General features: G+C 46.9%; 1 protein-coding gene across 3 annotated transcripts in view; it reads left to right on the forward strand.

Annotated features, from left to right (window-relative positions):
- The first annotated feature begins 546 nt into the window (after nucleotides 1-546).
- Nucleotides 547-19,040, forward strand: part of LOC147272573 (protein FAM184A-like) — a 30,666-nt gene continuing 12,172 nt past the window's right edge. Inside the window, exons 1-14 of one of the 3 annotated variants that reach the window (XM_086189628.1) lie at nucleotides 547-618; nucleotides 6,551-6,628; nucleotides 7,822-7,956; nucleotides 8,089-8,187; nucleotides 9,303-9,509; nucleotides 9,877-10,050; nucleotides 10,159-10,320; nucleotides 10,667-10,802; nucleotides 11,048-11,229; nucleotides 11,309-11,494; nucleotides 14,277-14,399; nucleotides 14,481-14,642; nucleotides 16,434-16,555; nucleotides 16,677-16,827. In XM_086189628.1, the coding sequence (XP_086045754.1) occupies nucleotides 7,858-7,956; nucleotides 8,089-8,187; nucleotides 9,303-9,509; nucleotides 9,877-10,050; nucleotides 10,159-10,320; nucleotides 10,667-10,802; nucleotides 11,048-11,229; nucleotides 11,309-11,494; nucleotides 14,277-14,399; nucleotides 14,481-14,642; nucleotides 16,434-16,555; nucleotides 16,677-16,827 (1,803 nt within the window). In that variant the 5' untranslated portion in view covers nucleotides 547-618; nucleotides 6,551-6,628; nucleotides 7,822-7,857. Of the gene's footprint in view, nucleotides 619-964; nucleotides 1,390-6,550; nucleotides 6,629-7,821; nucleotides 7,957-8,088; nucleotides 8,188-9,302; nucleotides 9,510-9,876; nucleotides 10,051-10,158; nucleotides 10,321-10,666; nucleotides 10,803-11,047; nucleotides 11,230-11,308; nucleotides 11,495-14,276; nucleotides 14,400-14,480; nucleotides 14,643-16,433; nucleotides 16,556-16,676; nucleotides 16,828-19,040 lie in introns of those variants that run through there. The other 2 variants (XM_086189458.1, XM_086189543.1) reach the window with 2 other exon arrangements.

Genomic DNA, 19,040 nt, shown 5'->3' on the forward strand with positions numbered 1-19,040 from the left:
CCCTTTCAAACATCATGTATGAGGAAATCGTGAGCTCTAAACTACAGACAGACCATTTCTGCGCATTCGAAAAAGAATACATAGAAATGTCCAATTTTCTTTAATATGCAGGATCGTTTAAAATAAAAATGCTGAAATATTAATCAGGTATAAAGGGTTAATTATTGTAAGCGATACACAGCCCATCATGGAGATTTATACCCGAATCCTCTTCCTCTTCTTTTGATTCTCGATGTAATATAAGCGGATTGGCCCTTTAAACATCTTTTGCATTTTGTCAATTTGACCAGCAGGCGTCGCTGCAGGATCATGTACAGCCTCTTCATCTCCAGAGTGATGTAATGCAGTGAAATCTGAATGAAAGCTTAAAAAAAAGGGGGAAAAAATGGAGCATTTCCACTAAACTGTAGCGCGAGTACATTTGAGCCAAGCGTCGGAAGACAAAATAAATACATCATCTGTTTGCATCTCTTTCTAAATGTTTCTACGTCACAGCTCAGACACAGATGTTCTCCAGGTTCCGGTTGAAGGAATTTGTAGGCATCGTTCGAATGGGAGGGCACTAGGACCCAGGGGCCACCCGTCCAATCAAGATGAGAACACCTGAGAGTTAATGAGGTACAAGTGTGTCTCAGGGTGTGTGTTTCTGAGTGGAGATCTCACGTATACTTCCAGCATATATATATATATATATATATATATATATATATATATATATATATATATATATCGGACATCGGCGCGCGTGCTCGGGGTCTAAAAACTTTCCCACATCCATCGAGGACCGACCGTAGTGTGTGTGTGTGTGTGTGTGTGTGTGTGTGTGTGTGGTGGTCTATCACCGACAGCACTGATGTCGGTCAGCATGTCTGCTGCTTTCCGTTGCTCGTGACCCCCCCCCCCCCCACCCCCACCCCCTTTTCAGCTGGAGCGCGAGCCCCGCTTATTAAAAAAAAAAAAAAAAAAAAAAAAAACAACCTGCGTGTCGCGCGCGCCCACTATTGGATGAGCATCTGGCGCGCGTCTCCGCCGCCCTCTCGCGCATCACTCCGCTGCGGATGACGGGACGACCTCCGCTGCTCGGCTCCGCGTCCTCCTCCTCCTCGGTCTCTCCAGCTTCACCCGGACCTCGGCGATGGGGGGGGCTTAACGCCTAGCCGCTCCCGCTCCGTCTTCATCCGCCTCGCCGTCGTTGTTTTGGGTTTATTCCCGGCGAAAATGGCGACGGGAGCAGGCTGGCAACCTCCGTACAGCACCTCGGCTGGCAGCTCCAAATACCCCCCCGCTGCTGCTCCGACCTCCAGCATGTTCTACGACGGCGGTTTGACGCTGGAATACACTCAAGACCTGCACCTGAAGATGAGCAAGAAGATAGCGCAGCTGACCAAGGTGTGTGTGTGTGTGTGTGGGGGGGGGGCGGTTGTGGGGGGGGGGGGTATTTAGAGGCGCTGGGTTGTAAACACGCTGAAGGAGGGAAGTGGGTTTTTATTGTCTTCTCCCTGCAGCTTCACCACCATCACCACCATCACCACCATCCCCAAGCCCCAGCTTCATATTTACCACTGAATGTATTTGACACCTCATAACTAGAAAGAGTTTCAGAGTACTTGTACTGCCTCCTACTACGACTGAAAAAACAACAACAACAGAAACCCTCTGACAAGTGTGTATTTCATGAGTGATTACACTTCCCTGCCCACAGGACGGCACCTCCGCTGTTTAACCTGCCTGTGTTTTTGTGCCATTACAGAACAGCCAGTTATGTAATCTTTTTTTTTTGGGGGGGGGGGGGGTGGATGCAGGGCTTCTTTGTGTTCCACCTGACACCAGTGAAAAGATAGTATGGTGCTCAGTAGTAGGAGATTTAAGGTGGCAGATGCATCCACACAGCGGTGGCGGGGAGGTAGAGGAGGCGTGTAAATAGAGTTGAGTTTGCAGCAGGAGGAGGTGATGGAGGCGGCGGGTAATTCTGTTTGCATCGGCGGAGACAGCGGATGAATAATGGACAATAGATTTAACAGTCCATGGATGTGGTGGGATGCTGTGTGGGAGTTTGAGTGGATCTCTGACTCTATAATCCAGTGGCAGGCGGGGAAAGGATCCAGTATCCATCCGGACCAGGATTTACTGCATTTCTCCGTGTACTCGTACTGCAAATCGAGCTGCTGTTGGTATCATTTTGAATACATTAAGCGGCTAATAAAGGCAGTACCGCAAAATGTCACCAGTTTTGATGCTGTGTCGTGATCGAAAACACAGATATGAATGCTAGTAATCATGCCCTTGACCCTTGACCCCAGGCGTGGATTTAGCTTGTAAATGTAGAGCTGCTGGTAACCACTAGAGGGCAGCGAAAATCGTTGGCTCTGCCAGAAAAATAGAAGATCTTTTGGCGGGTAATTTCGATTGTTACGGTGGATTTATTTCTACAGTTGCTTTATTCGTTTATTCACACATCAACCAAAAAAAAAAACAAAACAAAAAACCGACCCGTTTTTGAATGAAATAATAAAAATAAAGATTCGTCGGAGCATCGTTTCATCGCCACGGAAGGTGATCCGTAATCTGTGACGCTGGGTTTTTCCTGTTTCTGAGATTAGAGTGCAACACGTATTCTAGGAAGTTTTGTTTTTGTTTTGTTGTTTTTTTCCCTGCTGATCTCCAGTGAAGCAGCAAAAAGCAGCACTCTCCATGTTGTGTATCCAGACGTCTTCTGGCTGGAGATGCGTTGTGATAGCAACTGTGCGAGCACTTCCAGTCAGGATTGCCGGTGCTTGCGGGCAGGCGGCGGGACATTTCTCGGTTATTGTGCATGAGAGAAACCCATTTGTTCTGGACAGGTTGTAACGCCAGCAGAGGAGAGAAATAAACATGTAGTTGTTCCAAACAAGGCTGCTCAAAGTGGGGCCCGCGGGGTAGAAATGGCCCAACGTACGGCTTAATCCGGCCCTTCCAGATGTTTAGATACTACTAACAACATCAGTATTCACAAACGTGAGAGTAAAAGGTAATTTTTAGCAGGTACACTGCGAATAAGAGTTGTTTTTGAAGTAATATTTGAGTTTGTGAGCACCCCTGCTGTCGCCCACGAGTCTGTCCAGGATGATGGAGCCGGAAGTTAAAAAAGCAAAAGTCACGTCTCTTCTTCCTCTGCGTGTGAAGAGTTCATCCAGAAAGTCCGTCCAGATTCAACCGCGACGTTCCGAAGTACCCAGGACAGCCCATCGGGAATCTCGGGACCAGCGACGGTCCCCGGGTGGGCCAGGTGACGTTCACGGATTCGTACGCCGCACGGACGAGCTTGAAGTCTCGACCGGTGTTTTGCGGCGTTTGTCCTGGTAGTTTAGTTTATTTCTCTGATCATTTACAAAAAAAACTGTACAATCATTTTCATTGTATTTTCTTTGACCGAAAAAAAAATGGCGTAGACTGAAGCCCGAGCTTATTTTGTCTCCCCTTTTCAAAAACATGAATTCAGTGGAGTCGGAACAAAAATCACTTTGGTAGCGGTGTCTTTTGAAAAAAACAACAAAAAAAACCCCAGTGGTTGATTCGAAATGCATGCTGGGATACTTGTCAGCCCACAACCACACAAGTCGAGTTTGAGCTGGGACAGCGAGACTCTTGACATGAGAGGGAACGCAGATTATTTAGCAGGCCAAAGGTCCTTCTGACTCTCTTCTACTCTTTTATTTTCATGTTCTCTGTTAGCGCGCCCCTGTTCTTGCCTGCTGAGGCTGTGATGCGCTGTCGTGATGAGACGCTCCGGTCGTGTGTGCGTGTGCGTGCGCTGAGCGTCCTCAGAGCATGAGAGCAGCTCAACAACAAAGGGTTGAACAGATGCAAAGAGCCGCTACACCGAGAGGACAAACTCAACGTGCTGCAGTTAATCGGTTGTTGTTGTTGTTGTTGTTGTTGTTGTTGTTGCTGTCGTCGGCGGCGGCGGCGGCGGCGCTTCAAGCTGCAGGAGGTTGAGCTCAGATGTCAAGAGATCCTGTTCAAACTACAGCACCTCTGAGAGGAGGACTTCAGTTAATCCTTCAATTAGTGAATATGATGGTAATCCTCTGAAAATGATGAGAGCCCAGCAGCGGAATTTAGTCCTTGCAGCAAATACTGCAGTTGTGTTACTCAGCTCGTCCTGCAGTAGAAGTGGGCGGAGCCTCACCTCACTGTCCTCACCTGTAAAGGTCCATCTGCTACCTTTTGGTGACTCCTTTGGAACCATTTATGGTCTGTGTTAACAAGCGCTCTTCATGTCTCTGCCTTTGAAAAACACGCTGGCGTGGTTTGGGATGAATGTTCCGCTAATAATTTGGTTTTATGTGCAGCTGCCCACATTAGCGAGACCTGCTAACTCCAGACGCGTCGAGATTCCTCCCACGTGTCTTCGTCCCAAAATTTGAATATGGCGTTTAGATAGAACTCGATTTGTCGTCATTTTTCTGCACGATAATGGAATGTGAGTCAGTGAAGACGTCCTTCAGCTCCACATGAACCCCCCACCCCCACCCCCACCCGCCGGGTGCCCTTTAGCCAGTCGTCGTTCCTGCCAGAGCAGAAATGACAGTGCAGTTTGATGGATCAGGTCTCCATTGGTTAGGACAACCTCCTGTTAGTTTAAAGGGATTCTGTGGGGTTTTTTTGTTTTTGTTTTTTTTTGTGGTGTTTCTGGAGGTTTAGAATCTTGCAATTAAACCAGACTTTAATTTGCCGCTGCAGTCGCTTTCTGTTTTCAGTGTTTGTGCCAGTGGCCAATCGTGGGGTTTCTCTACTCGCGTTTAGGAAGCCACGTGTTCATAGATGAAGAATGAAAACGGCGTTTTAACGTCTCGCAGTTGAGATTTGTTTGTTTGTTTATTTGTTTTATTTTTTGAGTGAGTGATTGTGACGGGGGTAGTAGCTCCAGGCTGTTGTGTTGCCTTTGGCGCCGTTTGGACTGGAGCCTGGGGCCAAGAGAGGAGGAGGAGGAGGAGGAGGAGGAGGAAGAGTGGTTTTTAGCTTGTCATCCCTAGGAAACATCGCCAATAAACTGCTTGATCAAATGACATTTCTGTTTTTTTTTTGTTTTTTTTATTGGCGCTTAAAAACAAAGTGACATTTGGATTCTGGAGGTTGATTCCTGAAAGCCCCGCGTCTTCTCTTCACGGTCGTCAGTTTTATCCTGGAAATTGGAGAAGATTTTAATCAGTGAAAAAAAAACCCTTAATGGCTTCATTCATTCCCACACGTGCCGTGTTTTTCATCCCGTGTTTTTCTTTTCATTCCTGCTTTTGCGTCGAGAGCGGAGACACAAATGGTAGCGTGAGGCGGAGTGGAGGGAAGAAGAGAGGAGGTGAGAAGTGAGGCAGATGAAAGCAGCAGGCGGGCGGCCATCATTACAATAATCATGTATAATTGAAGCAACACTTCCATGGCTGACTTACTGCTGGGAATCAAAGACTCGCCGAGAACAGAGGGCCCGACGCCACCTTTCTCTGACTTCAGATTCTCTCTCCAAGTGTCCTCAAGTCAGGAACACGGCTATCGATTAATCCGCCTTAGTTTTCTCTCCCGGAGTCCCTGTGCAGTTTTTACCGTGGAGGTTTGAAGCCGCTGCTAATACCGATAACTGCCACACGTAGAAGGTAATCAGCGCAGCGGTGCTGGTTCTCACCGCAAAAACCGCCCCCCCCCCCCCGTGTTGCTTCTTGTCAACGGTACAAATAAAACAACTATTGATCTGTAAGTCAGCAGTGAAGGCATGTTAGATATCAACGACGTCACGCGGGGGATTTCATTCGATACGTACGAGACTATTTGAAACGGTTTTGATGCGTGAGTAAATGCGTGACTGTGACGCCCCTCCGCGCCGACGATGGCGTTCATCCGTGACACGTGCACGCGCCTCAACTCTTCATCTCACCTGTTAGGCCAGGCAGAATGTGGCTGCGTTGGTCCCAGCGGTTGTCTGTAATCCAGCTGTCCGTGACTGAATATTAGCCCGTGGCCTCAATTTGCAGAAGCTTAAGCTTTTTTTTTTTTTTGAATTATTTTTTTATTTTTTTTTTTGTAAAGCTCCTACATTTACGGGTCCTGCATATCATTTACCTCCAGCGCTGCTAAAACGGACTTAAATTTCTGAGAGAGGGCATGCATGACTGACAAGATGTTACTCACTTATTCACACTAAGGCCTGTGTGTGTGTGTGTGTGTGTGTGTGTGTGTGTGTGTGTGTGTGTGTGTGTGTGTGTGTGTGTGTGTGTGTGTGTGTGTTATAGCCAGTAGAGGGCTGAGCTGGGACCATTCTGAAGGTAATTTAAATCAGAAATGGATTAAAGAGTGTAGAGAAACTGTCGATGGAAGGAAAAAGGATGCAGAGAAAGTCCTCTTTGGAGTGTATCCTTCTTTCTTTGCTGCTATAATAATTTTCCGTGTCATGTGTTGGTAGCCGGTGTAATTCTGCAGTTTTCCATCATGAAAAAAAAATAGAAAGCCAGAAAAGAAAAGAAAAAAATAAAACCCCAGAGGAACTTTTCGGAAAGTCATCGTCTTCTCTTCTCGTCTCCAGGTGATTTACGCTCTCAACACCAAGAACGACGAACACGAGGAGGAGATCGAGTCCCTGAAAGAAGCCCACGAGGACGAGGTACAGATGCTACCTTATGATTGGACAGTTCTGTACAAATACAGAGCATCGGTGTGTGTGTGTGTGTGTGTGTGTGTGTGAGAGAGAGAGAGAAGTCACTTATCATCTTTGTGGTGACAGTTAATGCTGCTCTCCTTATCGCTGCAATTAGCGGCGTGAGTAAGGAAATGCAGCCGTTTCATTAATGACGGGGGAGGCTGGGGACGTGGGTGACTGGTGAGTGTTTTAATGCTGCGGTGGGAGGACCCCCAGACCACCGCCACCACCACGAAATCACACACCTTCCCACTGCTGCACGTCTCATTTCATTTGTTCATCTGGGTTACAAACTGTGTGCCATTAAAGTGAAAAGATGTCATTTCCTGTGCGTGTGTCAGGTGGGTGTTGCCATTGCTCCGCCCCCCTTTTTAGGAGACGGCTCACTCTGGCTGGAGACGCGATCTTGACCGCAGATTCTTGCCTTTTAAGATTCTGGCACTGAGTTGAGGTTCCTCCTGATAAATGAGGAGGAATTGACCTTTGACCTGACCTGATGAGATCTACCAGATCGTCAGAGCTTTTTTCCAACTTATCCATGAAGAGAAAGCAAAGTAAAACTAGCGACTTCTGTCATATGCGACCACCGGTAGCGCGGCGACAGTTTTCTGAAAGATTGAATCCTTTAATCTGTCCGGAAGGATCTGTTTTTTGTTTTTTTTCACGCAGTGATTTTAGGGATTATGCACAATGATACACGTCGTTTAGCTGCTTGACAAACTACCACCATGCAACTCGCGAATGATTAGCATCAGCACCTTTGACCTGCTACATCCAGATGGTCCGACGCGTACCAGGCGGTGGCGGGAGCGATCAAACCACTCCGTGTGATGACTGCTGCCAGCCAAAAGCTCGCCCACACGCAAGTTGTCAGTTTCCAAGCTTCCAAATATTTTCACATCAACAGAAAGTGGATTTTTTTTTTTAAATTTCAAAGCTAGAGAGAGAAGTTTGGCCGTGGATCAAAAACAACGTCCGATGGCAGGAAGTTTATTCCAGGACAGAGCTTCTACCAACCTGCTGCCTCTTTGCTTGCACAGAGAGGCTCCAGTGTAGCATGACGCGAAAACTTAATATAATTAGCGTTTATTTCAAGTGTAAAACTTTCAGACATTAAAAAAAAAAATTCTTCTTCTTCTTCTTGTCCTTCCTCTCAGGTCCAACACATCGTAACAGAAACCAGAGACAAGATCATGCAGTACAAGAGCAAGATGGCGGACGAGGCTGACCTGAGGCGACGCCTGGCCAGTCTGGAGGAATCGGTGGAACTCCACGAGCACATGAAGCGACAGGTCATTGGCTGCTGCTCAGACACACGCCGCTGCAGTTGAACCCGAGCGAATGGAGGGTGTGATGATTGTGGCAGGTTTGCTGTAATTTCTGTTGGTGACGCGTTTGTCTTGCGGCTTGTTTGATTCTCTCAGGCTTTAGCAGAGTTTGAGATGTACAGACAGAGAATGGAGGACTCACAGCTCTGCACGGAAGCTCAGCACACACAGAGGGTGGTGTCAATGAGCAGAGAGGTACGGCCAGGCACACGCACGCACACACACACACACACACGCACACACACACACACACACACGCACGCATGCACATGCATGGAAAAAACTGCGCCATTTTGCACCGGGTAAACGGAGATGCAAAAGAAGTAAAAAAAAAAAAAAAAAAGATAAGTTGCGCTATTTTTTTGTCCACCTGTTGCTATGGTAACCATGTGATTGTCGCAGATGAGGCATTGCTGGCACAGACGTAAGCATGTAGCCCTAGCAGCAAGCTCAATACAAGCGAGGTCACACAACGCGCATGCGTTGCGCGTTGGTGGCTTGTCGTGTGTTACCATGGAAACATTACCAAAGCAATTCAGTTTGGATGTTTTCTTGAAAGGAAGCCAAGTATTTTCTGGTTTGACATCATGCAATGGCCGCAAAAACACAAGTCCAAAATCTGTTGAACGGGATCTTTTTTTTTTAATATACTAAATAGACTTTGTGAATCATTAAAAAAAAAAAAATCCTTCCCCTGAATCTTATAGAACCAGAGAGTTCACGTGCCCACCATGAAAAACAGACACTAATTGAAGTCATGTCTGCGCCGCCACCGTCACGCGATGTTGGCGTTAAAGAGATCGTGGTCGTTTTCACGTTTTTTTTCCGCGAGATCAGAAAACTGGTCGTTCCCGCGCACGTGAGAGTTGTGGAGGAGGTGTTTGCCAGCCTGCTGCACCGTGCACAATCTTCCCGTAAGTATCGATCGCATTGCATATGTGAACACTTCAACTGCTGCATTCAAATAATCTGGAACAACTACAGATGGAAGGCTTGCATCAACCATGTCACGTCACCTGTCATAATCACACGCTTCTGTGGAGTCTGTAGCTGGATTGATGGCCTTTATTACGTGACATCACATCCCATGTTACATTTTTATATATTGTTTCCAACCTCATGTCTGTCGGATGGTTTGATGAATCGTGATGTTTGAATAAGCGGAGGAGAAGCAAAGAAGGAGAAATTCTGTATTGACAATTAAATATTTTCAAATAGACGCCGCGAGAATTGAGTTTGGCGAAGGTTTGGCTTGGTAATCCCACCACAACGGTTCCAACAGACTAGATTATTTCCCGTGGTTTCAATAGGTGGAGGAGATGCGTCGGGATTTTGAGGAGAAACTGCGGGCGTTCAGCCAGGCTCAGGCCCAGTTTGAGGCGGAGAAGAGGCGAGCGCTGGAGGAGCTGAGATCCACCCACCGCCAGGAGGTGGAGGAGCTCCTCAACAACCAGCAGAACCAGAGCGCCACCTCCACGGAAGACCAGGAGAAACTGGCCGAGCTCCATAGACAAGAGGTGGGCCAAGAGTGAGAGGAAAGAGGACAGATTCTGGAAAGATGAGGCATATTTTCTTGGGCTTTTTTTGGAGAGTTGGCTGTTCCGGTAGCTTATTAGTGTTAACTTTTTGGCATGAAAAATGGAAAAACTTTGGGTCGTGTTGCTGGCGTAGTTGGTTTACATGAGTTTAATCTGGCTAAAGACCTTGTTGCATGTCATCCCCTTCTTTTAATCCCATTTTTTCCCTCCGATCAACTATTTCCTTTTCCAAAATAACACATTAGATAAAAACTAACCTTAAAAAATTCTGAATGTACTCTGGCAGCTTGTAAATCTGAGGACAAAAGGCAAAGACTCCCTGTCTTATTTGTGTTTCTGCACGTAGGTGGAGGCATTGATGGAGCGGGTGGAGGAGCTGACGAAGGATAAGGTGCGTCTGGTGGAGGAGTACGAGGCCAAGCTGGCTAAAGCTCAGGAGTATTACGAGAGAGAGCTGGAGGCCATGACGAGAACACACCAGCTCACCACGGAGAACCTGTTAGCCTGGAAGCGGACCGAGGTTAACACACGCACACACACGCACACACACACACACACGCGCGCACACACATCTAACGTGAAAAAGACGAGAGCTGGTGCTGAAATGCTCTCTCTGCTCTCGTTTCAGGTGGAGCTTCGGAAGGAGTTCCAGGCTCAGGAGGCAGCACTGCAGCGCTCACTGTCCAAGCTGAGGAGCGAGCTTCAGAAAGCCCAGGAGGAGGCCCGGGAGAACCGGGACAAGACGAACAGACTGCAGACGTCGCTGGTCAACGCTGAAGGAACCATCAAGGTGTGTGTGTGTGTGTGTGTGTGTGTGTGTGTGTGTGTGTGTGGGAGGGTGGATGATTTACTCTTGAAACCACATGAAATTAATTTTATATTTACGGTTAGACTTTTGGTTCGATTTATGTAGAAAAGTGGACTTAATTAGATGAAAAACAGTTGCTGCAAAACAAAGATAAAAGTAAACCCCTGAGGGCGAAAAGTGTTTTCAAGAATCTCCGAGTGGTGGGAATATAATGCAGTGTGCACTGAGGGTCCTACAGGCAAGAGAGAGCTGGATGTTGAAGATACCAAATGTTGGACGGTTGTGCCGCAGCTGTGTGTTTTTATTTGTGTGTGTTTGTCCACTGCAGAACCTGCACAAGCAGCTGGAAGAGGCCATCCAGGACGGGGAGATCTGGGTGATGCAGCTGAAGGACACGGAGTACGAACTCGAGAGCAGCAGGGAACGAGTCCAGCAGCAGGCCACTGAAATCCTCCATAAAGCCAGTGAGAGCTCACTTTAAAGGGATATTTACCATGAGAAAATCCTCCCTTACACATTCATCACTCGCAAACTTTGCTCCATTCCTAATTTTTCCGTCCTACAAGGCCAGCGCACGGTCACGCAGGGGTTGTAAGTTGCACGGTTCAGAATTCACGCACGAATAATGAGAAAATGACATTTTATATCCAAAAAGATCAAAAGTACTCGATCCATTTTTGTCTTTAGATGATGATTTTGTCTCTTCCAGGTCAGATCGGCTCCTTGCAGGCCACCCAAATGGCCCACGAGGCCTCCATCCGGAACCTGGACCAGGAGCAAAGCCGCTTGAAGGAGAAGATCGGCCGTCTGGAGGAGGAGAGGGAGGCTCTCCTCAACCAGAGCCAGGCTGCCAGCGAGCAGCACAAGCAGCAAGTACTCAAGCTGGAGCAGGTGATTTCAGTTTACCCGTCCCGGCGAGCGTGAGGGGAGACACGGGTCACACGACGCTAACTGCTCCTCTGCTCCTCAGTCACTGCGCGAGGAGCACCAGGGTTACGAGAAGGAGCTCTCCAGATTGAGGGCGCACTACGAGGAGGAAACGCATCGTTTCAAGGAGGCGCAGGTCAGAGCGCTGGAGGAAATGGAGGAGAAACACCGGGCCATGAGGGAGGAGGCACAGCAGGAGAAGGAGGAGGAGAAGAGGCTCCTCATGATGGTGAGTCCAGAACTGATGGTGGCCCAAGGATCGATTCGGTCAAATGCTGCCTGCCAAGTCGACAACTGTATTTCTTTGGTCAGATAAATCGTCAGTCAACGTATTGGTAAAATAAATGAATGCACATGAAGGTTTTGGCGGCCTCAGAGCCATTTATCATTTCCTCCCAGATTAGTTTGTACCATCAACTAGAAGTATAAAATACTACAAAGATACTTAATGATTAGCAAGAATATCAAACAGGAATTTATCCATTAATCATTTAGTTGACAACAAACAAAGAGTAAAGGGTAACAAAGTGATCTCACAGTATAAATGATTATTTAGTCTCTGAAACTCAATAATTCATGAACCAGTAATTAAGCTTAATTTGAACTTTTGAATAATTCAGATAATTTCACACAACTGAAACACACACACGCCGAGTTTTGAAGTCCCGCTGCTTTTTTTTTTTTTTCCCAAGCGCGTAAAAAAAGGATTTATATCAGTTGTGTTTTCCCACGGCGCCTAAACTTCTTACGAATGCGTGGAAGTCATTGTTTTAAGGATTTATCTTGAAGAGAGGTTGCCCAAAATTTCAAACCGAGCAAATCTGGGCACGTCCTTCTAATTTATCTCCGTACGGCGCCTACCGTTCCCGTATAAAAGCAGTAATTCCAGCATTCACAGAAGCTTCTTGTATCTCTTGGCTGTGCGGAAACATCAGCAATTAATTCGTCGTCTTCAGAGAAAACGGCCTCGGTTGAAGATAAGTGTATCTCTAAGAAACGAACGGCTCCCTCAACCGAGTGCGCACTTTTAATTAGGTCAACATTAAGACGTGAAAACAACATCTCTCTCTCCCTCTCTCTCTCTCTCTCCCCCTCTCTCTCTCTCTGTCTGTCGTCTCTCTTTCATCCGCCCCTCTTTTTTTCTCCTCCTCCTCCTCGGAGTTCAAAGGGGCCGCATGACACGAATACAAATGTCTTCGCCTACCAAACGAATTACACAGGACATTAATGCATTTACACACCACAACAGCACGACATAAGCAACGTCTGGGGGGGGGGGGGGGGTGGGGGGTGGGGGGGGCCTTCGCTTCGTCTGCAGGCACTTGAGAGCAAATGTTTTATATTTGCTGTTTTTCTTCTAATAAGACAGCGAGGAACCTGAGCATGTTTCTCTAGTGGCCTGCCAAGAAGGCGCGCTTGTTTATCGCATGCGTGCAGCCCTTCCACCGCATTGCCCATTTTATTCATGCTCACGTGGCTGCACCTGCACCGGGAGGAGACGTCTCCCAACCTCGCGGATAATTACACACTTATAAATGTATTCTTTCATAACGTCGCCCCTCCTGAGCTCATACTTGCAATGCCGTTTGAAGCCGACCGCTAATTGGTTGATTTTCATCGACATTAAATCCTGCCTCCGAGCGGAGTGAGAGCGCGGCGCATGTGGGTGTCAGATTCCCTGAAAGAAAGACAGCGATGGGGAGGGATGATGAAGGAAAGTACGGTGGAAGGCAGAGCCGGGGAATTTTCATCTTTAGACTTTATTTAATATTATTATTATTATTATTATTATTATTATTATTTGGAGCAGAATTTTTCGATAACAACAGGAAGCGGCGGTGGTCATTTAAAAAAAAAAAAAATCTCCTTCAGCAAAATATTACCATTAAATTACTGTTCTCGACGAATTCACGACTTTGTACCAAATGAGGCTGCAGCGGAATCTCTCGGGATGCAGATTCAGTCACTTTTTGTTTGCGACATTGTTACGTCCCGTTTTACCTCGGCTATAATTGAATTTTTACGAGGATTTTGTGTCTCTGTTTTAGACTGCGTTGATCAGGATTTGAACGCCATAATTTCCGTGTTACGATGATGATTAAAAGGAACCTTAATCCTCTGATGTGGAAGCGGCGTGATAAAGGTGTAGTTAATTGGGTTAAGGGAGAAGATGTGGATTACCGGTCGGCTCCCGCGTGAGTAAGATAAGAATGGCGGTTGCTTTGGAGTTTGTTCACAGGATGGAAGCCAGAGATTGAAAGAATTCCCACAGTGGCAGTTTGGGACGCTTCACACACCCCACCAGTAAATGCCAACAATACAGAGTAAATCTGTTTATCGATAACTTCATACCTGACTGTTGGTGAGATGCACTAAACTGATGAGATTTGGAAGGATCCAGTCAAATATGGATACATCGAATGCTGGAAGTCGATTCACTCACCAAATCACACACATCAGATGGATTAAAAGAGATAGAAACAAAACTGCACACATCTTTCAAAGACAAACCCCCCCACTCAGAACACAGTGTAACAAAGCGTAAATGCTGTGTTTGATGCACGTCCCATTGCTCCTGTGCGCAGGTTTGTCTTCAAGCTTCCGACTTTGTATAAAGTTCTTAAGTTGTGCTTCAAAAAAATGAAACACCTGGAAACAAAAGGAAGAAGTCCGACAGATTTAAGAAATACACTGGAGGAGCTGATGAGTAGATGGAGCCGATGTGACGTGAGGACGCTCAAAAACCACGGAGACGAGTGGAAGGAATGTGTGCCACTCCAGCAGTAGGAGGATCAGTGTTGGGACGTCAGAGATCAAAGAGATTAAAGAGATCCAGGAATGATTTGATGCTTTCGTTGTGGAGACCAAAACAGAGGTGAAAGACGAGTGAACGTTGGACACCTGCAGGCAGAAACTCCACCTGAAGGATGCTGCTTTCCCCTGATTGCTTGATGTGTAAATAAGCAACTGTTTATCCACCAAATCAGCTCAAGAAATCTTTTCCTCTGTAGAAAATGAGTCAGGAGTTTGAGATCAAGCGCCTTTCGCTGGAGGAGCAGAGGGACCGTCTGCAGCAGCAACTGGACAACCTGAAAGAGGAACTCTCAGCCAAGCTCAACATGGCTAATCAAGAGGTAGCTAAAGCCACCTCACTCTACCACCCCCTGTCTGAAATACTCCTCTGGACATTTTCTGACGTTTTCACCCCGTTACAGGTGTCCCACCTCCAGGAGCTGGTGAGGGAGGGGGAGCAGAACTTATGCTCGGCTCAGACTCAGATCACCTGTCTGAAAGAGACTCAGGAGAAGCTCAAGATAGAACTGGATGCCACTCGAGCCCGGGTCCGAGAAACCAGCAACCTTCTCACGGACCTACAGGTTAGTGACCCGCTAAGAACCTGGTAAACCTCCTGGACGGCTAAAAGTGACCCACCCTCCCACGTATCAGCGCTAAAATCGCTCGCACTCTATATCCTTCAGCTATTTACTCGTCCAGCGAGCAGAGAAACCTGTGCAAGTGTAACCAAGCTCACTGATGAAAGAAAGATAGAGAGAGAGAGAGAGAGAGAGGCTGACAAAGATGGATGAATGGTGCAGTTTGACTGCAGGAAATGAGAATTAAGTGCAGAACTGAAGACCAGCTGTGAGATAATGATGATGAGGCTATTATGAGTCGAAGTGGTCGCGTGTTTGAAAAGACCCCTGCTGATATGGAGGAGGAGAGACAGGAAGCGCGCCAGAGAGAGTGTGTGTGTGTGTGTGTGTGTGTGTGTGTGTGTGTGTGAGTGAGTGAGTGAGTGAGTGAGTAGGGGAAAGAAGGTGGATGTCAGAATCACCAGCGAATGAAATAAAAACTGTGAGCAGCAGCAGAATCCTGTAAGTTTACAACAAAACCTGGTAAACAGAAAGAAAACGTCCAGAGGAGCCGATGAGATGAAATTGCAGTGCGGTGTTTTGTGCGGTCCCAACAGCAGGTTCTATATAAAGAAAGGGATTTGCGCTGTAAAGAAGGCGAGTCTATCACAGGATTGGAGGTTGCATTCACACTGGAGCTTTAGCTCTGCAAAGACGCGGGCTGTAAGCCGGCCCGAGCCTGGTCGACACTGACTTAGATCAGCTGAGAACGCCGGGAACTCGAGTCATCTTTTATTACACTCAGAACCTAGAGTGTTTTTGTTGTTGTTGTTGTTTTTTGCAAATAAAGCATTAATCCGATATTTGTACGTCTGACAATCAGCTGACACATTCACGCAAGTGATATAAATTTGGATTTTGTGTGTCCGTACTTCGCTTGGTTATTTTCATTGAATGCTGCTTGGGTAAATACTGGGAGTCAACCTCGCTAACCATCCGTCCAGTCTTAATGAGAAGGAAGCAACGATGTTCCAAGTGTCAAATTTATTTGTAAAACATAAAAAAAAAAAAAAAAATTACAACCGTGCGCTTAAAAATAATGAAAACTCACCGCTGATAAAAAACAGGAAGCACGACCCAGTCGAATGGAAAGTGTTCTTGTGGGCTAGGAGGGCGTTAAAAGCTTGCGTTTCTGGTCTGCTTTTGACGTGTGATTCGTGAGGTGTACAGATGTTCGCGATATCGTAGAAACTTGATTGACAAAATCATTTCAAAACATCTTTAAATATCAGCTATAATCCCTTCTAAAATACCAGACACCTGCAAGTAAAACTCCAGTGTTGTGCATTCTGCTCTTCTTCACTCATTGCGTAGAGCTGCAGCGTCATTGCCGGGACGATCTGAAGTTAAAAAATGTGCATGTCAAGCCGCGTGTCTTTGGCGTGTGACCATCCACAGTGAAGAGGAACATCACTGGCGTGTCGCGAGACCATCTGGATGAAACCGCTCGAGTAATTGTCGTCAGATCCACTGCAAACGAGAGCTTTTAACGCTCTCGCCGAACTCATTAGAAGAAGAAGAGCAAGGTAAATAAATAAAAAGCCCTGGAGCGTCTTCAGCAGCTGGAAACGACTGACCCGGTGAAGTTAGACTCCGCTTTGGAACCATTACAGTTGCCCCGCAGCCGAGCATAATGAATAGACGCGGGGGCGGGCTTTAGTGTGTGACTCATCCGCCGCATCTGGTCAGAAGATGCTCTTGCATTTCCAACGGTTACACTGCTCATCAGCATATTGATCATGATTTTGTTTCCAGGAGGAGATTGAGACCCAGAAACAACAACACGAGGCCAGAGTGATGTCCATCAGAACGGAAGAGAAACAGAAGATGGACAAGATGGCCGACGACTTGGACCAGAAGTGGAGAGATGCACTCCGGTAAAAAACAAAACAAAAACAAAACAACAAACACACATCATCTCTTTCTGTCGTTTTTTTTTTTTTGGTTCCCTCCACTCTTTTGGGATGTTAATGAGGATGTTAACGTTTCTCGCCGCAGTGAAGAGGTGCGCTTGCTGAAAGAGGAGCTGAACGAGGAGTATGACGCAGACAAACAGGCAGCGCTGACTCAGCTCTCCCAGCAGAAGGAACTGGAGATGATGGCTGCAAGGGAGGGCTGGCAGAGGAAGGTGGAGGACCTGCTGGAACAGGTAGCAAATGATACTGGACACACTGGTTGAGACTGGGATAAGGCTGCTTGTAACAAGCTTTGTTGTTGACTGCAAAACAAACAAACGAGAATGAGGGCAAAAGAATTCCTTCTTAATGATCAAACTAGGACTGAAGAAGATGTTCGGCCTTGTAGTTGCTGAAGTTAGGAGTTAAATGAACCCAAAAACCCTGATGTGACTGGATGCTTGTGCTTTAAAATGCAAATTGTAGTTGTTTGATGTTTGTATTTTCTGCGCATCCAAATCTGCTTTTACAAAACTCACAATGAAACACGTAGGGAAGTTTTCTGCCGCGCGGTAAATAATTAGAGCACCTGGCATCGCACACAGATAAAAAAAAAAAAAACTACCAAAGAAGGATGCAGTTTGACCTTTAGCCTCCGAACCTTCACTTGATGTCGAAGCCTGGAGCAAAATAATAGTCGGTCCGAGGAGAGACGCGACGCGACGCGACGCTCCTGCGTCTCTGTGGATGCGATTTGACAGCAGGAGCCACGAACAGCAGCAGATTTACCTGCGCAATTCCCACAACAACGATAAATCCTCCTGGAAAGAAAGGATCGTACTTCTCCTCACGCGCTATTTTTGTCAGGTTTCAATGCCGACAGCAGTACAGCGGGGGGAAGGAGAAGGAGAAAAAGAAAGAAAATCCGGGTTTTAATTCGTGTTTTCCGACAGATACGCACGTGCAGAAACATCTACACGCTCGCTAATACAGTAGCTGAGAGTGAAACGGGGGGCAGCGCTGCTAGAGACGCTCAGCTCTGTGGAGAGGGAGAACCATTTGAGGTCGGGTGAAAGCTCAGACGTTTGTCTACTTATACTGATGTAGCTTAGCATACAGCCTCTAGGGAATTCAGAGCTCTGCTGAGTCACAACTGAAAACCTCAAAGAGCCTTGTCCTGATTTTGCCAAGACGCCAGTGGCCTCAGATAAACACTTTCTGACAAGCTGGAGGCAGCGACTACCAATGCCAGCTTGGCAACTTTTCAGACGCCCTCCTCCTCCTGGATCCTAAAGCAGCTCACGTCATTGTTTCTCTATCGCGGCAAGCAAGTTAAAAGAGCAGTCTGATTCATTTCGACCTAATTATCCAACCCCCCCCCCCCCCCACCGTGTGTGTGTGTGTGTGTCCAGAGGCGAAGCCCACGTTAGCAGCAGAACAAAGCACATCATAAACATGTGCACAACAAGAATAAAAGAGGAAAGAGGGGGGAAAAAAAACCAACCTGTCTCGATGTGAGTCGCGGTACAAAATGCTACAAACTGATCAGAGGTTCTTAAAATAAACATCAAACAATGTCACGGACCAAATACCGAAGGAGCTTCCACCGAGTGTGTTTGCGTGCGTGTGTTTTTTGTTTCATCAAAGGGCTTTGGTGAATTGTGCTTTTCAATTTTCTATTTCAGCTGCAAGAAGACATTCCAGACATTAAATGATGTCAGAGCGGAATCGCTCGCGTGTTAAATGCCCTGCAGCGGCGTCTCCTTTTCTTTCCGCAAAGCGAACTCCTAGTTTCTGTACACACACTTTCAAACGCATGATAACAGCGCGTTCAAGTCGAACAGATGCAGGTATTATTATGCATTGTAATGACCTACTTGCTGCCGGAGGCCCAGAGCGCGGCCTCCGCGGGCCTTGATGCAAGACTCGCGCTGTCTTTACACGTTACAGCGTGTTTTTAGCGTCGCGCTTGACAGTTTTTAACTCATTATACTGAAACAAAAACATCAAAAGAACCAGTTTTCATTCATTTTTAGCTAACTGCTACATCAATGCAACACTTCTTGTGCAAATGTCCACTTTAAAAACGTGCCCCCCCCCCCCCCACCCCACCCCCACGGATAAGCGGTATAGAAAACGGATGGATGGGCGATTTGTGTGCTTCATTTTGTCGTTTCCACCGCCACGCTCTCGTACCTCCAATTAATTTCTGTACTATCAATGTGCTGTAACATTTAGCGAAGGGAGATTTTCTTCCACAGGTCATCCGTTTGCCTTATTAAATCCATCGACGGAGTACAAGCCAACAGGCCTCATCCCAGCCCTGCTCCTCATCCTCTCATTTTAAATCCATTTTACCTTGCAGCCGTTAACGTAGCGCCCCTACAGCACTAAATCCCTGCTGGGGGATTTAACCGCCAAAGCTTGAGGAAGAGTGGCGTGTGGAGGACCAGAGCCGTTTTCCCGG

This window comes from Aulostomus chinensis, chromosome 1, assembly GCF_037954235.1.
Source record: "Aulostomus chinensis isolate RoL2024-O1b breed Wild chromosome 1, RoL_Achi_v1.0, whole genome shotgun sequence".
Taxonomy (NCBI): domain Eukaryota; kingdom Metazoa; phylum Chordata; class Actinopteri; order Syngnathiformes; family Aulostomidae; genus Aulostomus; species Aulostomus chinensis.